The 18,291-nt window shown below is 44.9% G+C and overlaps 1 protein-coding gene across 1 annotated transcript in view; it reads right to left on the reverse strand.

Annotated features, from left to right (window-relative positions):
- TMED7 (transmembrane p24 trafficking protein 7) overlaps nucleotides 1-2,230 on the reverse strand; it is a 9,350-nt gene extending 7,120 nt beyond the window's left edge. The window contains exons 1-2 of the mRNA XM_005300133.4: nucleotides 2,074-2,230; nucleotides 1,638-1,887 (exon numbers count right to left, since the gene is read on the reverse strand). Coding sequence (XP_005300190.2) covers nucleotides 1,638-1,832 — 195 coding nt within the window. The 5' untranslated portion in view covers nucleotides 1,833-1,887; nucleotides 2,074-2,230. The remainder of the gene's footprint in view (nucleotides 1-1,637; nucleotides 1,888-2,073) is intronic.
- Between the last annotated feature and the right edge of the window lie 16,061 nt (nucleotides 2,231-18,291).

Genomic DNA, 18,291 nt, shown 5'->3' on the forward strand with positions numbered 1-18,291 from the left:
AAAAGCAACTGCATTAATTCATAATTATTTATGATGTATTCTATTTAGGCTTGTCAGAATTCACCTTTTTATATATAATTTTGATGGATAATATCAATGTTTATTTTTAAGCAGTTTTTTCTATTTTTATTGATTTAAACTTTCACAGTTTTGGAACATTATGTGGATGACAGTAGACCATGATATAAAAAAAAGTTAAAGCTTTATGAATGCTACATAATTTTGTTTAGCTTCAACTTTGCGAACATCAGAGCTGGCTGTTTTATCAGAACTGTAAATATGTGCTTTATGCAGCACTTATTACATGTTTTTATACACAGTGAGGTAGGACTCAAGTTCTCAAGCAGCATTTTTCTTACTTTTCCTATCTGTAAATTTCTATTATCAACAGAAGTATTTTGTCAGGTTGTACGTGTATGGTGAAATACACATTACCAATAAAGACGCAATTCTTCCAATGTCAAGTATATTAAGTGTAGCAATCTAATTCCACAATTTACCTTCCCCAACAAGTCTCAAAACACAAGATAAAACAAGAAAGTTAAATGCCTTTCACAAGTGCAATGTTGTACAGTTAAAAGTGATTCACTTTTATTAGGCTGGCAAACTGTCTCAACAATTAAATGAATAAGGCTCCAAGTACTACAATCCTTAAGAAGCTCAAGGAATATCTTGTTATAGCAACATCATTTTGGCAAAGTGCCCATTTTACAAGGCTGATGCGAGTTTCACACATACACACAGGTGATGTACGCATAAATACATACAATGGATCCATTTGGGGAAGTTTTCCAAGAAGCTTACAACTAACTTATGCTTTTACTGTAGATCAAGAACATAGCACTTTTACATCTTTGCCTCCCACATAACAATTGCACAGCCTTGCATACATGTTATTGGGCAATAATATTCCAGAATCACAACTGGTTAGTACTTAATCACTCAAAATCTAATATTGAAGTAGGATTTAGGGTTTGAACTCAGAATCACAATGAAATTCAGGGACAGCCTTGTTTATTTCACGTGAATTAGAAATACCAATCAGCTGCACAAAGTGAAAGGGAAGGCAGGGAAAGTGAGGATGAGCCCAACACGTGTGTGGTGAGGGTTAACTCAGTAGAACAGCTGCCTTTACAGGGAAATGGGATACTAGCTGGCCGGTCGGGTGGGTGAAGTAGTGTTGGCAAACAGGTATAGATTAAGCTGATTTAAGGACCGTGTTATCTGGAATAGTAAGGTGCACTTGGTGCCCTACAAGATCACTTTATCAGAGCATTACTTATTGCTGAGCTAGAAATATGAAGCAATGCTGGCTGGGTTACAGTGTATTGGGTGGCTGTTTTAAGCGTTTCTAACTGGCTAGAGGGAACAAAACAAATACCCAAAACTCCAGGGGGCACCTGATCCCCTGTGCAATCTGCTGAGGGAAACACTATTAAGCTGGGGGTACCTCTGGCTTAGTGAGGTGTGGGTAACGATGCCTCAGGCCTAGAGACAAGACGTGAGCTTGACCCAAGCTAGCTATCTTGACGATAGATGTGAGGGTGCACGAGGGAGCTGTGTACCTGGCACTCTAGGGTGCCCTGCACGATCCCCCATCGAAGCGCTGCTGGGGCGCGGCCTGGGCGGGGGATTACCTGGAACTCCAGGGTGCACTTGGTGCCCTGCGCGATCTCCTCGTAGAAGCACTGCTTGGCGTTGTCGGGAAGCTCGAACGTGATCTCGGAGGCCCGCACGGCGCCCGCCAGGCACAGCAGCAGCACCAGCCCCCGCAACCCCGAGATCGCGGAACAGGCCGCGGCACCAGGGCCCAGCAAGCCCCGCAGCAGCATCTCCCCGGTGCAGCGGGGAGGGGGTCTCAGCACCCGGCGGCGGCAGCAGCAGCAGCTAAGGGGCAAAGGGGAGAATGAGTCGGAGCAGGTCCGGGAGCGGCTCTCGCTGGGCGGGGGGAGGAAGGGGAGCAGCGGAGGCCGCACCGACCAGGCCTAGCGCCCAGCCCGGCACCGTGACCACGGGCCCGCGAGCTGGACTGCGCCACGGAGGGGGCAGCGGGCGCAGAGCGGGGGAACTCACTGCGAGGGGCCCGGATGTAGTAGAAGGCGGCAGCCGGTGTCTGTGTGGCGTGGCGAAAGGAGCGAACGAACTGGGAACCCGGAAGTAGCTACGCAGGTCGCGCGCCTCCAAACCGGAAGTGCTTCCCATGGTTTGTCGACGTGGTGTTTGGGGAGGAGGGGGCGGGGCGGCAGAGGACAATGGGCGGGGCGGGGCGGTAAAGGACAATGGGCGGGGCGGGGCGGCAGAGGGCAATGGGCGGGGCGGTAAAGGACAATGGGCGGGGCGGGGCGGCAGAGGGCAATGGGGCGGGAGAAAGATGAGGGGGGCGGGGCGATCCGCAGCCGCAGCGAGGTGTCTGGGGTGCTGCTGGCAGCAGCTCTGGTGATAACGTGCTTAGCTGTCTCCTGAAATGCTGGTCCCTCTTCCTCCCGCAAGTCAGCCTGTGCCCCAACCCCGCCTGCAGCTTGCTTCTCTTTCATCCCAGTCACAGCAGATCGCGTTGCAATTGCACGGTGTAAATGCCAACTGTTCACTAATCAGGACTTTACATTCGCAACTATGAGCCTGTTCGCTTCCAGCTACCTCGTTCTGCAGCGGGCAGCATCTGTCATTCAAATTAGCCCCCTGTCACTTTAGTGTCAGGTGAAACAGTGATGGATAATAAGACCAGAAGGTAAGAGAAGCTAAGAGATAAAAGAAGACTCCCCTTTTACCACTTAAAATCTGCCTTTTATAATTAATACAATTTGTTTTGTTTATGATTAAACCCAGTTTCTGTAATTTCTAAATGGGGAGGGGGCAAGAAGTGTGCACACCTCTACCCACACTGAGGGAGGGGGTGAATTTCATAATGTATCTTGGGTCTGCACTTCAAGGGAGTTGGACATCTGAGTGCTGGAGCAAGTCTGAGTCTTCCCAGAGCTGATCTCCAGCTGCGTGTGGCTCTGCTTGTATGTATATTAGAGGAGGTTTTAAGAGCTTGGCTCAGCAAGACAGGTTAAAGGGGGGCCAGGCTGGCAGAACAGGTGTCTCAGCACATCAGGTGGCTTCCCAAGGTATCCAACCCGTCACAGTTTGTTCTTTTGTTCTTCACACAACAAAAATGATATGAAGAAACCACACGGGCACATTTGGGTCCTAAATAATCATGGTTAATTTACAAAATCTACACATATATGCAAGGCCTAGTCTAGCTATGTACATACCGCTAATCTGGTTGAGTTCTGGCAGACTTTACAATAATAGAACACTGAGTCCCGGTAAAGGGGTATTACCCTGTACCTATTTGTTATATATGGAGAGAGAGAGAGAAGATGATGATTTTCTACTTCATTGTTTTTTCTAAATTCCTATCCTGAAGTCTTTCCTTTTGTTCAGAGACATAGAAACCCAAAATATTATTAGTTTTATCCATCCAGATTTGCCATTCCATTTTTACACTCAATCCCATATAAAGTAAATGTTAATGTATTTAGATTTTTCTCTGCCATGGAACCCAATCTGTTAAGGTTGAAGCAAGTGTATTGCAAATTCTGCAGGCACAAACCTTTGTAAGCTGACCGTTCTGTTGCAACCACATGCTACGTTTACTGTTAATATAAAAAAGACACTGCTAACATACCCCTCAGAACCCAGTGGAGGGATGTACTGCTAATACTACCCAGCTTAGCTTCAGTGCTACGAAACCTAGGCATAGGTTACTTATATAAACACTGACTCCCTAGAAAAGAAAGTCAATAAATATCTCAAAATGCTAAACTGTACTAATGCTGGGGTTGTCCCTTTTCTGATTATATTCGTACTCAGGAGATATTAAAATATTGTTTTCCTTTTTTATATAATAAAGCATTTTGCAAGTTATTGTCTCTTTTGCTGATTTCTGTTAAGTGCTTCCAAGATCTGTAGTGTTCTCTCCCCAGTGTATATATATTCTCTTGCTGTGCAGTTGCTGTCCTCAGACATGCTTACAGATAAATAAATAAAAATCCTTTTCTCGTGGCCTATACATCCTACTCTGTTCTCTCTTTCTCTGTTGTCTCTTCCTTTCCCTTTCTATGCCACCCAGATTGAAAGGCTCCCTTTCCTCTTCCGATCAAGGAAAAATATATCCGGTATCCCAACCTGGCTTAAGAACAGCATGTCCCACCTTCTGCAAAGGAGACAAGAACAAACCCTTCAGGTTTCATCTCAGCAAAAAACTATTCCTATCCTCCCAAGCTCCTAGCAGGCAGGGCTTTATAACCCAGCTTTCTTGGAAGCTCAACAGTTCTGACCCTTCTCCTGTTAAAAAAACATTACACATGCTTTTCCATGCATTGTTTTACTGTCATTTTCCTTGTAATACTTTCCCCTTTAATGAGCCACTTAGTCACTGATAATGCTCACAGAGGAGATAATGAAAAATAAGTACAGAGCACATCCTCTCCAGTTTAATGCAACAGCAACTATCAGATTCTTTCTGTCTCCTTTTGCTCTACCTCCATGTCATCTGTAACCATTGTGTATTTAACAAAAAATAACATTGTACATGCTTCTGTCGTAGTGTAGCTTACTTTGCAAATAGTGAGTGATATTCCCAAAACTAAGGTCAGTATACTGCAGAGGCAGAATACTGTGAGGCCTTTGCATTTTTTACCAGGCAGTCAACCTATCTCCCATAATAGGACTGGCCAACCTGTGGCTCCGGAGCCACATGAGGCTCTTCAGAAGTTAATATGCGCCTCCTTGTATAGGCATCGACTCCAGGGCTGGAGCTACAGGCACCAACTTCCCAATGTGCCGGGGTGTGCTCACTGCTCAACCTCTGGCTCTGTCACAGGCCCTGCCCCCACTCCACCCTTTCCCTGAGCCTGCTATGCCCTCGTTCCTCCCTCTTCACCCCCAGAGCCTCCTGCATGCCACAAAACAGCTGATCAGGAGGTGCGGGGAAGGAGGGGGAGGCGCTGATCGGTGGGGCTGCTGGTGGGTGGGAGGAGTGGGGGGTGGGGAGCTGATGAGGGGCTGCTGACATATTACTGTGGCTCTTTGGCAATGTACATTGGTAAATTCTGGCTCCTTCTCAGGCTCAGGTTGGCCACCCCTGTCCCAGAATATGACAGGCTCGATTCTTCAGCTTGGTGTGTGGGTGTGGGTGTGGGTGTGTCTGTGTATGTGATGTCATGAAACATTCTCACGACAGATACTAACCTCCAACCCCATCAAACACAGCTGCATACTTCAACGAGTATGTTACTGTTGCCAGCACAGAGTGCCCGAGGCAAAGCAACAGCGGGGTTCGTTGCCCGGTGTGCTTCGCACCAATAAACACACCAGGGGGAGAAGCAAACAAAGTTTATTTGGGATCCCAAAGCGGTGCTAGGAGACAGGCACGTCTCAGATCAAGCACACTAACAGAAACAGTTTTTCATCTTTTATACATTTTGCAGTTAAGCCTCACCCCTCCCTTTCCCCTCTAGCCCTCCCTTTCTTCCCCCCCCCCCATTCCTCCCTCTACCCCTCCCGTCCCTGGTAATAGTTACTAAGCAAATAACGATTACATTTAAGCAGTTAAGTCATTCTTGGCATCTATAAGCCTAGCTTGTTAGTAACTTCTTTAAACCGTTATCTTGTCCTTTTTCCCTTCAGCCAGAAACATGCAGGCCTCGTTATTACTGCTTGAGCAGGGGGTTGCACACAGATAACTGGTTGCTTACATATTCCAATTGCACCTGGCTTTTGAGGTTGATTAGAGTTTAAACATGGAAGGATAGAGTTTGGTTCACTTAGGCCTAGTGCAGGAAGGTTTCATTGACACTTAGTGGCCTTCCACCCTCCCAAGTTACCTAGGGTGATGCCTAGTGACGTCAACATTACTGTGCTTGATTTTCAAGTTAAACAGAGATGTGTGTCTTGCATTGAAAGTAAGAATATGGCTCTCAGTTGATGAGTAGAAAAAGACTCTATTGTACTGTTATATTAGCTTGACATCAACTTTTGCACATGTATATGTGACATTGTGAGGGGCTGGGAAGAGGATTAAACTACCATCACAAAACAGCAAACCACTCTTGCACAGTGATAGATGGATTTGGACAGATGACTAGGGAGGAGTATAAAAATATTGCTCGAGCATGCAGGGGTGCAATCAGGAAGGCCAAGGCACAATTGGAGTTGCAGATAGCAAGGGATGTGAAGGGTAACAAGAAGTGTTTCTAAAGTATGTTAGCAACAAGAAGAAGGTGAGGGAAAGTGTGGGACCTTTACTGAATGGCGGAGGCAACATAGTGACAGATGATGTGGAAAAAGCTGAAGTACTCAATGCTTTTTTTGCCTCGGTCTTCACAGACAAGGTCAGCTCCCAGACTGCCTGTAGTGAGTCGGTGTGGCTCCCCTCCTGCCCGGAAGAGGGAGCCCACGTGCAGGCACCAGAGTGGGTGGGACCACCACCGCCTGTCCCCGCCCCCCGGAAGTCAAGGGGCGGGACAGGAAGTATAAAGGCCGGCCGCCAGAGCTCAGTCTGGGGCCAGCCACCACAGGGAGCAGACGTGCGGCCGGGAGCTCCCGGCCAGGAGACCGTAGAAGACCGAGGCCTGGACCCTAGCTGGCCCGAGCTACCCCGGGCCCGCTACGAGGAGGAGCCGCCGGAGCCCGTTCACGCCCGCTACTGGGAGAATCCCTGGGAACCGCACCCCACTAACCCTGAGGGTGAGACTGGACCCGAACCCCTTCGCCCCTGCTGCTATCCAGAGGAGCCGCCTGAGGACCATTGGCCGGACTTCCCAGCAGAGCTACCAGACTTGCCGCCGAGCCCGGGCAGAGAGGAGCCCATGCAGGTGGACTGGCCCGATCCCGGCGCTACGAATGAGGTAGGCTTTGAGGGGGATCACGGAAGTAGCCCGGGGGTAGCCGACCCCGGTCCGGCTGCAATTGAGTGTGAGCCTATGTCAGTGTGTTGCGGTCTGGATACCCCACTGACCAGCAGCGGCAGCAACTGCTGTTAGGGCCCCGGGCTGGAACGCAGTGGAGTGGGTGGGCCTGCGTTCCCCCCTGCCACCCTCCGCACGGGTGGCAGGCTTCCCCCTCACCCAACGCTCGGCTACAGAAAGCCTAGGCGTACCTTACTTGAACTATTTGCTCGCTCAGCCCCTGCAACAAGGGCCTGAGCCTACTGTGTTTGCCCCGCCCTGATCCAGGGCCTGGGCTCTGAACTATTTGCTCGCTCAGCCCCTGCAACAAGGGCCTGAGCCTACTGTGTTTGCCCCGCCCTGATCCAGGGCCTGGGCTCTGAACTATTTGCTCGCTCAGCCCCTGCAAACAAGGGCCTGAGCCTAACTGTGTTTGCCCTGCCCTGATCCAGGGCCTGGGCTTTGAACTATTTGCCCGCTCAGTTCCCTGCAAACAAGGGCCTGAGCTACCTGTGTTTGCCCCGCCCTGATCCAGGGCCTGGGCTTTAAACTGCTTGCTGACTCAGCTCCCTGCAAACAAGGGCCTGAGCTAACTGTGTTTGCCCCGCCCTGACCCAGGGCCTGGGTTCTGAACTGCTTGCTCGCTCAGCCCCTGCAGTCAAGGGCCTGAGCTTTAACTGTGGTTGCCCCGACTCTGCACCAAAGAGCCGGAGTTTCGGGACTAACTGACTGCTTGTTCCCATAGTAGGGAGTCGGTGTGGCTCCCCTCCTGCCCGGAAGGGTCGAGCCCCGGCTAGGACCTACTACACTGCCGCACTGGGCAACACAGTATGAGGAGGAGGTGAGCAGCCCTCAGTGGTGAAAGAACAGGTTAAGGACTATTTAGAAAAGCTGGATGTGCACAAGTCCATGGGTCCAGATCTAATGCATCCAAGGGTGCTGAGGGAGTTGGCTGATGTGATTGCAGAACTATTGGCCATTATCTTTGAAAATTCGTGGTGATGGGGAGAGGTCCCGGATTATTGGAAAAAGGCAAATTTAGTGCCCATATTTTAAACAGGGAAGAAAGAGAACCCAGGGAACTACAGACCGGTCAGCCTCACTTCAGTCCCCGGCAAAATCATGGAGCAGGTCCTCAAGGAATCTATTCTGAAGCATTTGGAGGAGAGGAAGGTGATCAGGAACAATCAACATGGATTCACCAAGGGCAAGTCATGCCTGACCAACCTGATTGCCTTCTATGATGAGATAACGGGCTCTGTGGCTATTGGGAAAGCAGTGGATGTGATATATCTTGACTTTAGCAAAGCTTTTGATAGTATTCTTGCCAGCAAGTTAAAAAAGTATGGATTATTGGATGAATAGACTATAAGGTGGATAGAAAGCTGGCTAGATTGTTGGGCTCAATGGGTAGTGATCAACGGCTCGATGTCTAGTTGGCAGTCTGTATCAAGCAGAGTGCCCCAGGGGTCAGTCCTGGGGCCGGTTTTGTTCAACATCTTTATTAATGATCTGGATGATGGGATTAATTGAACCCTCAGCAAGTTCACAGATGACACTAAACTGGGGGGAGAGGTAGATATGCTAGAGGGTAGGGATAGGGTCCAGAGTGACCTAGACAAATTGGAGGATTGGGCCAAAAGAAATTTGACGAGGTTCAACAAGGATAAGTGCAGAGCCCTTCACTTAGGAAGGAAGAATCCCATGCACCACTACAGGCTGGGGACTGACTGGCTAAGCAGCAGTTCTGCAGAAAAGGACCTGGGGATTACAGTGGATGAGAAGCTGGATATGGGTAAGCAGTGTGCCCTTGTTGCCAAGAAGGCCAATGGCATATTGGCCTGTATTAGTAGGAGCATTGTCAACAGATTGGGGGAAGTGATTATTCCCCTCTTTTCAGCACTGGTGAGGCCACACCTGAAGTATTGCGTCCAGTTTTGGACCCTCCACTACAAAAGGGATGTGGATAAATTGGAGAGAGTCCAGCAGAGGGCAACGAAAATGACTAAGGGGCTGGGGCACATGATTTACGAGGAGAGGCTGAGGGAACTGGGGTTATTTAATCTGCAGAAGAGTGAGGGGGGATTTGATAGCAGCCTTCAACTACCTGAAGGAGGGTTCCAAAGAGGATGGAGTTCGGCTGTTCTCAGTGGTGGTAGATGACAGAACAAGAAGCAATGGTCTCAAGTTGCAGTGGGGGAGGTCTAGGTTGGATATTAGGAAACACTATTTCACTAGAAGGTTGGTGAAGCACTGGAATGGGTTACCTAGGGAGGTGGTGGAATCTCCATCCTTAGAGGTTTTTAAGGCCCGGCTTGACAAAGCCTTAGCTGGGATGATTTAGTTGGTGTTGGTCCAGCTTTGAGCAGGGGGTTGGACTAGATGATCTCCTGAGGTCTCTTCCAACCCTAATATTCTATGATTCTATGATTAGAACATGTTCTGTCTAGGAATTCTGACAAACTTTGGCAGCACAGGCAGTTCATTCCCTGAGGGGTGGGACATATAAAGTTGAAGGAATGGAAAGTGGAGAGAAAAACTAAAGAAAGCTAGAAGGAAGAAGAAAATCAGGTGTACATGTTCCTTTTTATCTTGCTCTCAGTCTGTGTAATAGCTGAGTCAAGCTTCAACTCTGTTGCTTTGAAACGATTAGCAGAGGCAACCTTTGATGATACCTAGAGACTATCAGGGCTGCCCAGAGGATTCAAGGGGCCTGGGGCAAAGCGGGGGAGCGGACATAAAAAAAGGCGCCACCCGCTGTGGCGCTTCTACTCACCGGGTGGCGCTCTGAGTCTGCGGCGGCGGTGGTGGCGGATCCTTCACTCGCTCTGCGTCTTCGGCAGCACTGAAGGACCTGCTGCTGAAATGCCGCCGAAGACCCGGACCACCGCCGGGTGAGTAGCCAGGGAAGGGATTCTTGGCCAGGGCTCGCGGGGCCTGGGGAAAATTGCCCCACTTGCCCCACCTCCCCCCCCACACCGGGCGGCCCTGGTTTATATGGACTTGGGTTTGATTTTAGATACAGTTTTATACCAATAACAGTTTCTTTGACTTGTGTGGAGTTGGTCCCAGTTTAACCAGAGTCAGTGAGATCAGAATGAGAGTTTAGAACTGAAGCAAGGTTTCCTTTTGTTTGGGTGTTAAAATGGAAAGACATCAGTAAGTTCGATCCTGCAGTCCTTACTCATGCAAATGTCCCATTGAAGATTTCATAGGCTTATAGAACTTGGTTGCAGAAAAAATCTGATAAATCATTCCAATGCAGTTGTACGAGTGCAGCTAAGATGATCAAGCCTATTTTTCGCATACAGTTCTCTCTTAATCATGCAATCTACCAAGATGTACAGTTTCTTGCTTGAGTTGACTACTGCCACTCTGACAAGCATGTCAAAGTACAGTTACCATTTATATACCCGTCAAAATCTTGGCTAGCAGATTTGAAATTAATAATCAGACTTTGATATCTAAATAATGTCTTTCTTTCTTTCACCTTGGTAAGGTTTTGTAAAATTAAAAGGGCTGTCAATAGTACATTGCCCCTCATACTTGAAGAACTGGCCCTGAGCGTCCCTGGCACCTGTAAAACACTCTTGTATTTATTACCATTGTGATTTGTGCTAAGTCATAGTGTAGAGGAAAAACTACCAAACTTTAAAACCACCCCTGTTTAAGGTTCAATGCATTTACTAACCTCAAGTCTCATTCTTTCCTAAAGTTCAGTGAGCCTGGAATGAGTTATTCACCTCTCGGAAGCCAACAAATTGCACTGCTCCCACCGGGCCCCAACAAAGTCCAGGGTATCCTCCCACCCCTGATAACATTTAAAATAAGAAGTGAAGGTTCCAGTGCTCATTGGTTGAGGCAAAGGGAATCTGCAGAGTTTGGTTCTCTTCCAGTCCCCATGGCACAAACTAAGTTGCAGGGTTCATTACAGGGTGTATGAAACCCAATGCAACCCTTCCAAATCTGCAGATCTCCAACTGCACACATTGCAGACATATATGCAGAAACCCACTGCTGATTAGGCTTTGTTACTGTTGTTGTTGCTTTTTTAGCTACCTACCATAATTTCTTAAACACACTAGGGGGAGCTATTTAATTAGAACAGTTTTCAAGTTCCTTTCCCCCTTTTATGTTCAAAGTACAGTACCATGTGCTTAAACTCTTTTTATGCTTGGATGTGTTTTTTCCAATGAACTATAGTGTAATATTACAATATTAAAAATGATACAAAGAACACCCACATTCCTAATCTTAGGTAACATAGATCTACTTCCTAAAGCTCCGAGAATGAGACCCGTAGCTTTCAGGCTTCTAAGGGGTTGTGTGGAGATGATGCAGGACTACTTGTCCCATGGTGTAGGAGGGATTCAGCTGGGTGCAGAACCTGGAATGAGGACATCTCTAAGAAGATAAATGTGATTTTCAATACACCTTTCCTTTCCAGGTAACTGGTTTATAGGAAATGCCATATTGGATCAGACCAGTAGTCTATCTAATCTAGCATCCTGTCACCGACGGTGGCCAGCACCAGCTGCTTCAGAAAGCAGTGGAAGGTACTCTGCATTAGGCAGTTATATGATAAACTGTACCCAAAGAATGTTTCCTCCTAACCCCAGTGGTGTGAGTTTAGATTATTCCCTGAAGCTTGAGGGCTTATCCCCCTTACAGAACTCTTATTTATTTTTTCAATATTTCCTATGATAACACTGGATATTTTTACTATCCCTATGAATGTCCAATCTTTTTGAACTCTGCTTAGTTCTTGTCCTCAATGTTATCCTATGGCAATGAATTCTATATGCTAATTGTGCACTGTGAAAGAATACTTTATTTTATTGCTTTGAATTTGCTATCTTTCATTTCCATTTGATGTCTCCTTGTTGTATTATGAAAAGGGTGAATAGAGAAGGTAAATTGGGAACTTCTATGTGGCTCATGATTTTGTACTCATTTGTCATGCCCCCCTCTTACTCACCTCCCTTCTAAGGTAAACACATGAAATCAGGACTTCACTTGAGCTCTGGATCTCAAACAAGCAGGCATATTCTCCGAGTTTAGAACTGGACACGAAGGATATGGCTACATTGCAGCGGGGAGTGTCTCCCAGCCCAGGTAGATAAACTTGTGCTAGCAGGGCTTTCACTTGCACACTACCAATAGCTGTGTGGACATTGCTGTACCGATAGAGAATTGGGCTAGCCACTCAAACTCAGACCCAAGGAATAGGATGGACTTGAGCTAAGGTGGCTAGTGCTCCGTTAATGCTGCAACATCCACACAGCTATTTTTAGCTAGCACGAGCTCTGCTCCAGAAGTCTCTCTACCTGGACTGGAACGCGCACTGCCAGCTGCAGTGCTCTTGTGTCTACTGAGTTTGGGAGAAGGTGTGCTCCAGCTCACTGGGTGCAGGGGGGAGTGTTGGAGATGAGCTGGAAAAAGACCTAAATAACCTTAAAAAAAGAGTTGGGGTAAAATCATATCTTCATATGAAGTCATTGAGAGCTTTGCCATTGACTTAAATGGGTCCAGGATTTTATCCATGGAGTCTGAAGATGGGTCATGGTACATCATCTCCCTAACACTACTTGTAAGAGGGCATGCTGGCTTTTTCAGGACAGGGCCCCAGGGCCTGGTAACATTACCTAATGGAAGAAAAGGGGGTTCCCCAAATGGATCATGTAGACAGTAGGAAATGTCCCAGGTGATCCAAGAGATTGTCTGAGTCTTATCTGTCTAAGGACTTTTTCTTTTGTTGCATTCCATTCTTTCCCCTCCATTTCTAAGTTACCTATTTACATTTCAAAAACTTTGGAGCAGGGATCTTGTCATCTTACATGTGTGTAAAGCATCTAGGGCATTGATGAGGCTATATAAGTAATGAAGTTTAGAAAGGGGAAAGCAAGCATCTTTATACAGAGAATTATTTTTCTATGCATAATTTTCCTTTCTGTTACATGTGAGTATATTTCTGCTTCTTATATAGTAAACCCAGCTGGTCATTCGCAGTCTGTAGTTAAGTGTTAAAAATAAGAATGCATTTGTCTGTAACTTTCCCACATCTTATGACTGCTTTTTAAAGTTATAAGGAACAGTAAATTAGGGAAGGAAGAACCTTAATGTGACCAGCCCTCAAATAAACACGCTATTATTATATTTCCAGAGAGATGAGGTAGGCAATACAGAACTTCACTCAAGTAAATAAGGAGAGTCTGGTTGTAGTGTGAACAAATTTTATTTACTCTCTACTTTCCCATTTGCAGTCAACTTTGGGGTCCAAAAATATCAGTTGTGCCAACATTTGGTAAAGGAGCAGTGGGAATTGAGTTTAAAAAGAAAGAGGAGGCAAAGAAGTGGACCTATACAAAAGGTATCAGAGCTGAAGCTTTGATGTTTAAAACCACAGATTGGAATATAATAATATTTTGGTACAATAAAAAGGAAAATTACCAGGGTTTTGCTGTGAATAACTGGTGGATTAAAAAAATATCTGGCCAGGAGACCTCGGGTATTCCTTGAGAAAACACACATGCACCTGGAAAAGCAATGCATTGGGTTGTAGAAGTGGGCATTAATGGATGAAGTCATCATCAGGTGGACAGAGACTAATCACTGAGGAGAGTTGGAACAGATATGTATGGAGCAGCGTCATGTGAAATTATCTTACTGCTTTGGAGAGTGTGATATATATTCACACACATGCATTTTAGGAACTGTATGGTATCAATTAGAGGACAATGTATGGACCCCTTCAGTTGTCCCCTTTCTCTCGAAATGGTAGAAGCTTTTTTTCCTTCCAACCCCTGAATGAGAAGACCTCAAAGGGTATGTTGATGTGAAAGGCAAGCTTTAAAAAAAAATCAGATCAGTTGCTGAAGCAAACACCCCTAGCAGGCCAAGGAAGGGTCTGATGAAAATTACTCTGAACTTGGGTGATAGCTGGTGACTAATTCTAATAAATGGATGAAGAGAGTGCACATCAGTATCATGGAGAAAATAAAATGTAAATGCCACTTCAAACCGTTAGAGACACAAAAGCTTAACAGTAGTATTTGCTGATTGAAAACCCTAGTCCCACAAAACTCCTGAGCCGGAAGACTCATATGTGACCATGATCCTTTGGTGCTTGAAAGCAGGGGGGGTGGGAAAGACCACAGAATTATAAGGGCAGATATAATAAGGTGAGCAAGTTGCTAGCTATGTTAGAGCCCAAACCAATTTCAGACTCCACATTAAAATAAAAAGGGATCTTAAAGAAATTGTGGTTGTGCCAAACGGTTGGTTCAACTTCCTCATTCAGAAAGCAAAGGAGCAAGGCAAAGCCTGAGACCAGGACCACTTGTGGCAAATTACTGGATTATTGCCATGAATGTGGAGATCACCCATATGTGAAAAAGAAACCTCTTAAGTCAGTAAGCATCATTAATGGGAACTAGGTGCTAGTGCTAACACAATGCATCTCTTTGTCCCCTAAGGCCACATGTAAAGGAATAAGGAGACTCCTTACTTGAGCTAAAGGATGTCTTTCAGCCTTAGCAACAAAGGCCAAGCAGTTTTAAACTAATTAAACCTCTGTGCAAGGTCCAGTCAGAGGAGGACAGTGAGCCATGTTCATTGTGGGGTAACACAAGGACTACAGATCACTCTGCATGGCTTGTAATATCCAGGATAAAATTCCACCAACCAAAGGGTGGAGGCGGCCCAAAGGCAGACCCCCATTACATGGGTACATCAAGTCTGTTCCAATGTTGGACTCTCAGGCTGTCAAGCCTTTGCAGCTGTGCAGGAACAGACCAAATGGTGAACGATGACTATGGCCGACTGTTTAGCTAAGCATTGAAGAAGAAGACAGATCACAGGTGTTAAACAATTTATGGTACACAGTAACTGCATCCAGCCAAAGCAAGAGCTATCATCTTAAATTATTCCAACTACAGGATTAACTAGATCTCTAGTGCATGCAGAATCCCTCAGTTTGGGTATTACTGGGCTGAAAAGACAGTCCAGGGGAACATGAAGTGGATATACTGAATGATCTCCATTTGCAATAATGGGATTTGATTTAAAGGAACAAAATGAGAATTTTTAGACTGTAAGTTCTTTGGGGATAAGACTATGTCTTGGTTAGTGTTTGCACAGTGCTTAGTACAGTGGGGCCCTGACCCTGTTTGGGACTTTGGACACTAATACAATATGTGTTAAATAAAATAATAAGATTGCCTATGTTATTACCTAGAATCAGAGTAACTAGTAGATGGGAGTAGACTACTATGATACCAGTGATCTTGAAAGCTCTTAAGATGGCACACATCGGTGTGTTCAGAATAGAGGAAAATGAAGGAAGAAACGTTTTAGAATGACTGGGACAAAAATGAAGATGGAAGGATAATTGATGATGCTACCAAATCCAAGGAGAAGTTTAAGGAGAATCTAAATACTAATATTTTCTGAAACATCTCAGGGAATTTACTAGTTAGGAGGCTGCTGGTGAAGATCTTCTGACAAGACATGGGTACTCTGGGAAAACGGGTGGCTTTATTACAGGTAGGTATTACAGACAGAGGGGAAATGGAGGGATTAGCCGGAAGTAACCCTGTCTCGGCAATACAGAACACTTACTGCAAATTGCCCATGGCATTTATCTGGACTCCAAGGGTTAAAAAAAACAAAAGCTTGTTTGCCTAAGAAGTACTTCTGGCCAATAGTTTATTCCACAGTTGGCAGATTTGTACTAGCCATGTCAAGTATGGCAGCAGGGAGGATAGTGGTCAAGAGAAAAGTTGCCCTTGTACTTACGCCTACAGCAAACATTCTCTTTGAACGTGATTCAACTATCACTCCTGTGGAATACTCATAGTTTGATAGAGGTACAGAAACAGCAGCTGTAAATTGTGGTATTGCAACCAGCAACTGCTAGATTCTCTGCAAAGTGTGGAGTACTTCTAGCTGAACATGTTAGAAACCCTATTATTAAAGAAAACACATGAGGATGAGTAAGGATATCCAACAGCTTACTTTAGACTGGTGAAGCAATTCAAGAACAACAACTCCATAAAAAACACAGGGTCAACCAGTCATATTAAATGTCCCTTTGCTCAGGATTTCTAATCCAGACCCACTGTCTCAGGTTCAGAGCCCAGCCTTACCTAGGTAGTCTCTCCTATTCCTGGAACATCCACTTTCATGGGTCCCTCTTCGTAAAACTCATGTAAGATTGAATTGTTGTTAATCGGTCATTTGTTAATCTGTCACGGTAATGCCTTTAGACCCTGTCACAGTGAACAAGAGTGAAATAGCATATTTAAAATAGCTGAGTGTCATTAGGTCTTCGGAAAGCCCATGGACTTCACCTGTCCTAATAATGAAACCAAACAGGTCCTTCTGCTTGTATGTTGAACTGGTGCAAGCTGAATGCTGTGATGGTGGCTGATGTGACTGGGAGTCCCAGGGAGCCGCACTGAGGTTACTCAATTACGGTCAACTGCAAAGAATGGGTCAGACAATCCCCAAAGCTGGTGGATATTCCAATACTTAGATTTACCAAGCCAGCACAAAACAGCTTCTTAATACCTTACTGGTTACTCAGAAGCCAACAACACAGTTCCCTTAAAGCAACCCAGCCTTAGGCCTCCACCCAGACACCCAAGTCAAATATGATGAGGATCACTGAAAATCTTAATCATCATATACGAAAGTTCTACCAATTCAAAAGGATCAGACATGATTAGGCTAATGAATATTTCAGATCTTACCCAAATACACGCTTACAGCCAATTCTTATTAACTAAACTAAAATTTATTTAAAAAGAAAAGAGAGAGACTATTGGTTAAAAAGATCAGTATGCATACAGACATCATAGAATCATTCTGAGATCAGATTCATAGTAGAGATGGTAAACGTTGTGGTTGCAAAGAGTTCTTTCAGAATTAGTCCATAGGTTATAGTCCAATGTTCATATTCAGGGTAATCCAGATAGGACTGGAGATCTCAGTCTTATGATTTAAGATTCCCCTGCATGAAGCATCAATCAGATCTGAGATAAAAAGGATCAGGACCAAGGGTTTTTATACAGTTCCAGGCCTTCTTTTGACAGCTCGGAGTCCTTAGGTGAACAATAGGCAATCATGGAGACTTTGAAGTAGACCTATTTCCTAAGCATCATTGGTAATTAACTACACAGATTAACATAATGTAATTTATTCATTAAGCAGTTTATCACAGACATTAAAGAGACATATAGACAACGACATTATTTCACCCAAGAATTCATTTAAATGTTAATATTCTCTTTTGATCTCTGAATAAATAGCTATAGCAACAGACAGGACCTGCCTGTTTACATGGCTAACATCTAACAAGATATAAGTAAACACATACAATTAGCAATACCTCTAATTTCCTAACAATACAGGTTTGCATTTTAAAGTTCTAGCCTATCTAGCATGGAATGGCCCTAATTACCATTCACATACTTTTCTAACATGTCTCTGAAGGTTGACTCTGGGCCATTTAGCCTGCGAGCCACTTAACTCTTTCTATTGACATCTTCTTGGCACACTTTGTCATTGCAATTATATAACAGTGGTCGCAACACTGATTTGCTTGGTCATATTTTAATCCAGTAATGTCACAACATCCTGTATATCCTTTGTCGGAGTCACTATCTAAATGTGGTCATCAGTAAAGCTTGTTATGTTCTTGCAATTTATATCTGTAGGGTCGCAATACCAAAAATGACATTGTTCATCAATAATTCAGCAGAGAAACCTGGCTGGAACATCAAACTGAGCGCTTCTGATGACAAACCAAGTAAATGACTTCACACATTTACTGATACTTGATGCAAGTACTTAGAATACTCTAGAGGTCCTCAAAAGCTGGAATACTGCAGGAGATACAAATAATTTTCACCTTTCCTGGACACCGAGTATATGGTTTCATTCAGCATTCTTGAAGCAGCGTTAGGTTTTGTATGAGTAATGATGATAATGCTCTGAGTTTGCGGATGATACTTTTTATAAAAGTAGGTTTATATCTGGAGGAGTAAACATCTTTATAAAATAAGTTGAAAAATGTTTTTCCTGTATATAAATATTTTTCCTTATGTAAAATAGTTATATAATTCCACTGCTGTTTATTATCTCCTGCTGCTGTTCATTCTTAGCCTGTTTATTTAAGCTTTAAAAATACATATGTATTTTCATTTTTGTTTTCTTGTGACTATTCATAGTACTGTGGAACAGTCAACTGGAGATGGAAGAAGCCTAATATGACTATGCTCAAATTATACTCTACTGTTTCACCTGCAGTGTACAGTGAGTGGGAAATAGTCCTTAGTCCTGAGCAATTTAT

This window comes from Chrysemys picta, chromosome 6 (assembly GCF_011386835.1).
Source record: "Chrysemys picta bellii isolate R12L10 chromosome 6, ASM1138683v2, whole genome shotgun sequence".
Classification (NCBI taxonomy): domain Eukaryota; kingdom Metazoa; phylum Chordata; order Testudines; family Emydidae; genus Chrysemys; species Chrysemys picta.